The sequence below is a fragment of the Populus trichocarpa genome, chromosome 1, assembly GCF_000002775.5.
Source record: "Populus trichocarpa isolate Nisqually-1 chromosome 1, P.trichocarpa_v4.1, whole genome shotgun sequence".
NCBI classification, from domain to species: domain Eukaryota; kingdom Viridiplantae; phylum Streptophyta; class Magnoliopsida; order Malpighiales; family Salicaceae; genus Populus; species Populus trichocarpa.
The window spans coordinates 30402814-30410738 of NC_037285.2; the positions used below are offsets into that span (position 1 = coordinate 30402814).

Consider the following 7925-nt stretch of genomic DNA (forward strand, 5'->3'; position numbering starts at 1 on the left):
GGGTATGTCTTCTTCTTCTTTCTTCTTTTATCTTCTAAGTTTTTTTTTTTAATTAATATGCTTTACGAAATTTTTTCTCTCTCCTTAGCTTCACTTGCAACTATATTAAGGTAAGATTTTTCTTTTTTCATGATTTTTTCACTATATTTTATTTTATTTTATTTTTAATTGTTTTTGTTATTAATAATTGTATAAATGTTGTTGTGAGATTTTTTTCATATGAGATCAATTTTTAGTTGATTTATTTATAGGATTTTTAAATTTTTAGCAATTGCAACTTCATTTTTCTCATATGAATTTTTTTAGTTGAATTTATTTTTTCAGTTTTATTTATTTGTTGCAAATTTGTTTGAGTTGATTTTCTTATTCTTTTTTCCAAGCATTTTGAGTATATATTATAGAGTGTTGATTTATGTTAATTTAATTATTTTTTAATTTTTTAAAATGGATTTTTTAAAAAATATTTTTAAATAATTACCGACGAAATTACCGATGGTCTTTTTCGAGGGATATACCGACGGGATCAAGCAGGTAATTTTTTTTTTACGCGTCTGTTCCGTCAGTAAATCCATCGGTAATAATATTTTTTTATTATCAACAGATTTACCGACGAACTAAAAATTACCGATGAAAGATTCACCGATGGAGCATTTCCACTGGTGATTTTGTTGGTAAATTAATTACCGACGGAATATGTGTATTATGACGACGGAAAAATTCCGTCGGTAAAACTGTTAAATGTTGTAGTGAAATCAATTCAACCCAATATAGAGCTTAAACTTAACACAATTTAATAATTTTTATTCTTTCAAAAGTTCTAGCACACCCCATGACCCATGCATATGCTGAAAAAATGAAAAATGGAATAGAAATACCTAGCTCTGCTACTTAGTACGTACTGCTTATGTGTATCGCTCGTTCAAGTTTCGATTCGAAAAGCTAGCTTGCTTAATCACCCGTATGGCCCTAGATGTATTTGTGCTTATTGCTTTTGATATACTTTCTAACGCCTCATATTTTTATATTCTAATAATTTAGCATTAGTCACTTTTTATTTTATTAATTTTACTATTTTTATTTTGATTTTGATTTTTTTAATTTAATTTAATCTATTTTACTATCAATTAAATTTTTCATATTTTAATAACCTAGAAAAGTTATAACCTGGTTTCATACTCCATGTCAAAATCTCTTTTATTTTTCTATTCCAAGTTCAATTCTATTGAAAGTAAGTACTTGATTTTTTTAAAAAAAACTACATGGCCACTTAATTTCTGCCTTGATTGCAGAAACACGTCCTTGTGCCCCTTCTTTTAATTAACCAATAAAATTTGTTATTATAATGGCATGTAGACGTCCTTGTTAATTATATATGAAGAACAAATTAGAGCAACAGAGAGAGAGAGAGAGAGAGAGAGAGCTATACATAATGAATGATATGATCTTCTATTTTAGAAGTTTAGATGATCAGTTATGGTACTTGCTGATTCATAACACATGTAGCGATGGGGGTGGCAGAGATGACAAGAGACAAGGAGACTATTGTCATGAGAAATGGGAACACTTGTAGTTAAAAACGGCATTGGAGACAGGAATACATATCAGCTAAGCGTATATAAAACGACAAAGCCGCTCCGTTCCCCGCTGTATGTTACAGGGGATTAATGAAGGTTTTGTTTTGGTAGTGGTTGGAAGGGCAATGGATGTTATTCCCATACTCGCTTGGATCCTTATCCAAAATGATGGGCAGCACTGGGGAGGCAAAACCTAACACTGACCACTCCTGATTATATATGTTATTATCGCTATGCATTTGTTTACTTGATCTTTTAGAATTCTCTTTGCTCTTTGTTTAGGGTTTTGTAATTTTTTTTTACTACATAGAGAACTCCCATTGCAGAAGCTGTGAGGAAAATGAACATGTGGGGTGCAGCTCAGAACTTGGACATCCTAAATTCCCAAGGGATATCTTTTGTTTAATCTTACTCAACCTCATAGATAGATACCAAATTATATATACATAATGCCATAATTAGAAATGACCGAGTATAGCTGAATGAATAAAGAAATGCAAGGGAAGGATATATAATTGTGCATGACATCAAGTCCAATGACAGATGCAAAGCAGACAAGGTTGGAGAGGGCAAAATTTTCCATAAAATATGAACACTTTTATATATATAAATTGTTTTTAAATAAGATCCTTCCAAAATGAGATAAAGAGCACGTAACAAACAAAATGAGGCATGTTCCATTGGGTCAGGAAGATCTGAGGCAGGATCTCCAGGGCTTAAAAAAGGGTCATGGAAATGCATTTGAAATATTCCAACATTGAGTTTGTCATTTCCTTTGTCATCTCTGAACTTATCTGACTACCCATCACCCCTAATTGCACTTTCCATCATCCTGTCTCAATTTCATGTCCATATTAAGCCAAATCTTTGTGCAAGTCTGAAAACTAGCTAGTAGCACTATCATCATGAATTAATGGAGCCTTGTCTGAACACTTAGGGACACGGTGGAGGCTTTGTCCTTGTCAGTGCTCAAGAGTCGAGCCTTTTCAATGATATGTTTTTCTCTCTTGTAGATTTGGAGAAATCAAACCTAAGAAAATCTGATTATTTGATCATTATTTTAATCATGTCTAGATAGCCACTAGGTTGTGCATGGTACTTTCTTGTACTGTTTGCTGGGATAGAATATAGACGTGCTAAGATATTATAAATAAATAAATAAATAAAATAAAAAAAAGAGGAATCTGAGCGTCTCAGTTATAGACTTACTTCGTTAGATGATTAGATGTGAACGCTTCAATTTGCCAATGATCCTCGTTTTCTCTCTCTGTGATTCTCTTGACGTTGGTTTCTTTATCTAGCTTTCTTATTGCTAAATCAAGGGCCTCAATTCTTGAATTTTATTTGGAGTAGTTGGTGAATTCGAGACTTTATGCAAGTAGCTAGTACTTCATAAACTTGGTTTTCCAGGAATTGAGAGCTACAATTATTGGGAGAATGCATGGTATGGAAAATGAAATGGGAATTGAGAATTGACAGCTAATTAATTATCGGCATAATCATCAAGTCCGACACGCATGAAACACGAATTGAAATTTAAACACAGCCAAAGAAGGACCGATTAATTATTGGCCAAAATAAGTTGCTAATAAATATCAAACTAAGATTATGAAGTGTGAAACATGCATGGAATTCTCTACCTCTGAACAAGTTTACCATAAATCTCAAAGCAGGAAAAGTTGCAAGTTGTTAAACTAAAGTGGTTATCCTGGAAGCCAATCCAATTCTTCGTTGGTGTAGAGGGTTTCTGTTTCGAAGTACTGTGAAAGAATCAATTCACTTAAAAAAAACTTAGATTGTTAGGTGAGGTTTGAAAATATGATTTATATTATTATCTAACACACCCCTTTAAATATAAGTTTTTTGAACTTGAAACTTGTACAGGGTTACATTATTTTATATTTAATTTTTATCAAATAAATAGAGATTGTATGATTCAAACTCATAACCGTTTGATTATCAAGACTCAGATACCAAGTTAAAAAACAATTCAATCAAAAAACTTAAATCATCTCATTTTAAGTTCTGACTAATGGTTCTTAATGTGTATGATCCATTAGATTCCTAATATGTTGGTCCAAATATAAAATTATAATTATAATTAAATAAATTAAATAATTTAATTTTTTATCAATTAAATAGTTGATTTATTTATATTTGAAGATCAGATGCATCTTCTAGCAACGTGTCATAATCCTTCAAATATTAAAAAATATGCTAATAAATATCAAACTAATTAAGATTATGAAGTGTGAAACATGCATGGAATTCTCTACCTTTGAACAAGTTTACCATAAATCTCACAAGCTGGAAACGTTGCAAGTTGTTCAACTAAAGTGGTTATCCTACAAGCCAATCCAATTCTTCGGTGTAGAGGGTTTCTGTTTTGAAGTACTATGAAAGAACCAATTCACTTAAAAAAACTTAAATCGTTAGGTGAGGTTTGAAAATATGATTTATATTATTATCTAACACACCCCCTTAAATATAAGTTTTTTGGGCTTGAAACTTGTACAGGCTTACACTACTTTGTATTTAATTTTTATCAAATAAATAGAGATTGTATGATTCAAACTCATAACCGTTTGATTATCAAGACTCAGATACCAAGTTAAAAAACTAATTCAATCAAAAAACTTAAATCATCTCATTTTAAGTTCTGACTAATGGTTCTTAATGTGTGTGACCTATTAGATTCCTAATATGTTGGTCTAAATATAAAATTATAATTATAATTAAATAATTTAATTTTTTATCAATTAAATAGTTGATTTATTTATATTTGAAGATCAGATGCATCTTCTAGTAACGTGTCCTGATCCTTCAAATATTAAAAAATATGCTAATAAATATCAAACTAATTAAGATTATGAAGTGTGAAACATGCATGGAATTCTCTACCTCTGAACAAGTTTACCATACATCTCACAAGCAGGACAAGTTGCAAGTTGTTCAACTAAAGTGGTTATCCTAGAAGCCAATCCAATTCTTCGGTGTAGAGGGTTTCTGTTTTGAAGTACTGTGAAAGAACCAATTCACTTAAAAAAATTTAAATTGTTAGGTGAGGTTTGAAAATATGATTTATATTATTATCTAACACACCTCCTTAAATATAAGTTTTTTGGGCTTGAAACTTGTACAGGCTTACACTACTTTGTATTTAATTTTTATCAAATAAATAGAGATTGTATGATTCAAACTCATAACCGTTTGATTATCAAGACTCAGATACCAAGTTAAAAAACTAATTCAATCAAAAAACTTAAATCATCTCATTTTAAGTTCTGACTAATGGTTCTTAATGTGTGTGACCTATTAGATTCCTAATATGTTGGTTCAAATATAAAATTATAATTATAATTAAATAAATTAAATAATTTATTTTTTTATCAATTAAATAGTTGATTTATTTATATTTGAAGATCAGATGCATCTTCTAGCAACGTGTCATGATCCTTCAAATATTAAAAAATATGCTAATAAATATCAAACTAATTAAGATTATGAAGTGTGAAACATGCATGGAATTCTCTACCTCTGAACAAGTTTACCATAAATCTCACAAGCAGGAAAAGTTGCAAGTTGTTCAACTAAAGTGGTTATCCTACAAGCCAATCCAATTCTTCGGTGTAGAGGGTTTCTGTTTTGAAGCATTGTCGATTCAATATAAAAATTTAAGTTTTTAAATAAGATCTAAGATATAATTTATATTATTATTTAAAACATCCTTTCAGGTAAATGATTTTTGAGGTTGAAACTTGTACAGACTCACACTATCTTATGTTTAATTTTTATCAAATTAATAGAAATTGTGTGATTTGAACTCGTGATCACTTGATTATTAAAGCACTGATATCAAGTCAAAAAACCAATTCAACCAAAAAACTTGAACTATTAAATAAATTTTAAAATATAATTTATATTATTTTCTAATAAACATATTTATTTGCACATTGTAAGATGACATAGTGGTAGTGGTTTAATTATGAGATATCAAGTGCTGATTAAAAAAGACAGCATGGGGCTCCATTAACAACAAGGACTGGGGATAACTGCAGGCAGAGGCTGCCTCAAAGGGCACAGCACAGTTTTGTACCCACTATTCATTGGCAAGAGAAATAAATAAATTTTGCTCTTAAGTATGTTCCCATTGCATTGACAGGAAAAGGAAAAACTTCAAAAGAAAAGAAGAAAAATTAAAGGAAGAGGATCTTTTGAGACCCTTTTTTTTTTCTTTTTGTACTTTGGCAGCCCTTTCTTTCTTTATTTTAGTTGGTTACATTTGGCAGCCCTCTTTCCTTCGTCTCTTTTAGAGCAACTTCAACAGTAATAATTCCAATGACAGGAAGTATCACCATACATTACTCTTCCCTCAATTAAACCACCTGAAGAAATTGAAACATTCACCATTACCAAGAATTTGAAAGGGAAAAAAAAAATTGAAGCTCTATTTACGTGGCTAATTAATTGGTTAAAGACTACTCTGTAACTTGTGGTCAAAAAGAGATTAGTCTCTAACTTCTTCTTTTTTATCAGTAATGGAATCTTTCTGTCAATTTTGACAGTAAATATGATCATGTGATCGTCGAGAAGGACGATGCTTGTGTGCCTCATGACACATGTCATCCTTTTACACGGTCATGTGACCACATATGCTGAGAAATGGAAGAAAAAATGGACAGAAAGGCTATAATATTATTGATCGAAAAATAAAATCAGGATCTAAATTAGGATTAAAGGAAGTTAGAGAGTAATATCGAAAGTCTAGAATAGTTTTTAACCAATTAAACTATTTATCGCTAAAACATTGTGTTATATTTTATCTGCCATGCCTTGCTAGAACTAAATATAATTATGAAACATACTTAACTGGTTATTTTGAAGTTTGTTTCCAGATAGAGAAGGGTGTGTGTAACCAATGTGGTCTTGATATGTAGATCTTCCCTGCAAGAACGAGCATGCTTGGTATCACTAACAAGAGGTTATTTTGATGTTAAAAAGGCAGACAAAACTTAAACTGGTAAATTTGGCCAAGTACCTGAAAATGAGTTGCTGAAAAACTTTGTGAATGATCGAAGACACTCTCCATTGAATCTTGGTTACTGTTGGAGAGAGCAAAATTATTCTGCTATATATTTTCAATAAAAAAAAAACCCAACAAAACAAAGTTAATTGCAAGAACAATGAACGTATATTACAGAAATGGAAATGTGAAAGTTCTCTAATCGGCATCATATATGTAGTCAATACTGGTATAAACCTATAGGTTTCTGAACAAACCTTGGAGAAGTTGAATGCAGGAGAGCTAGCAGTATCATCAAGAAAAGGAGGCAGTTCTTGATCCTGTCTGTGACGTGACTGACGGCTATGTTCTTTCTTTTTTTGCCTATAATTGGCACCATTGTTCAGCAATGTAGTGCCCTTGAGTGATGGATAAAAGTGGCCATTATCACAGTTGAAGTAACTTTCATCTTCATGGAAATGTGGAGGACCAGAAGATGCGTCAGAGACCATAGACAAGTCCTCCTCCTCCTCCTCCTCCTCCTCCTCCTCATCTTCTTCACTCTCCTCTCTAGTGTTTTTACCTTTTCTACAAAAACCAGCACTCTCTGCATCAACAAAGTTGGTCTTATTTCTATGTTTAGAATTTGGGTTAGAAAGAAAAGATTGTTCCAAGTATAGTGTCCAACCAGACTCACAATCAGCACTGCATTCTGAGGCCAGGAAATTCATTTTCCTCTTCGCTAGTACTTAGCTATAGCTATTTCTCTTTGTTTACAAGTCTCAAAGAAACTACAAGAGATGAGAACATTTCTTGTATGAGCCTGCCTTTTTATCAAGAAGGAGAGCTAGCTAGGGGCAGTAACAAACACAGTGGGGCTCTATGTAAGTCTATTTTTGGTGTTGAGCTAGGGATAGAACTTACAACTGTGGGGAAGGTGTGGAAAAAACCAAAGCGTATCGGGCTAAAATCCTAGAGTATTTTTGTCCTCACTCTCCTCATTCATACTCTCTATGTGAATGTATCAAATTTGCCAGTTGGGAGAGTAATAGTGGGTGCATGTAAGAGAGAAGGGAAAGCCACAACCTCTTCACATGCTAGACAGCTAGGCACTGTACTCTACTCTCTTAACAAAACCAGGTACACGTCCATTTTCCCTTCCACATCCCTTGTGCAGTGATGCCTCTCTTGTCACCAAGCTTTATATATATATATATATATATATATATATATATATATATAGTTTAATTCTATCTGATTTTATTGTAACTAATCCATTGGCACATGCTATGCGGAAAGAAAGAAAAAAATGTGACAAAAAAAAATTCGTTATTATCTTCTAAAAAGAT

The 7925-nt window shown here is 31.8% G+C and overlaps 1 protein-coding gene across 4 annotated transcripts; it reads right to left on the reverse strand.

The window, feature by feature from the left end:
* Nucleotides 1-5546: 5546 nt before the first annotated feature.
* Nucleotides 5547-7663, reverse strand: LOC7478665 (protein SOB FIVE-LIKE 5). Of its 4 annotated transcripts, none has more exons than XM_024581786.2 (4): nt 6855-7663; nt 6613-6702; nt 6440-6518; nt 5547-5959 (listed from the first exon to the last, which is right to left on the reverse strand). In XM_024581786.2, exons 1-4 carry the CDS (start codon nt 7305-7307, stop codon nt 5895-5897), a joined length of 687 nt encoding a protein of 228 aa, XP_024437554.1. In that variant the 5' UTR covers nt 7308-7663; the 3' UTR covers nt 5547-5894. The 4 variants fall into 4 exon arrangements, with proteins under 4 accessions (XP_024437554.1, XP_002298783.1, XP_006369728.1 ...); XM_002298747.4 differs by having other exon boundaries at nt 5576-5959; nt 6613-6699; nt 6855-7659; XM_006369666.3 differs by having other exon boundaries at nt 5576-5959; nt 6445-6518; nt 6855-7647.
* Between the last annotated feature and the right edge of the window lie 262 nt (nt 7664-7925).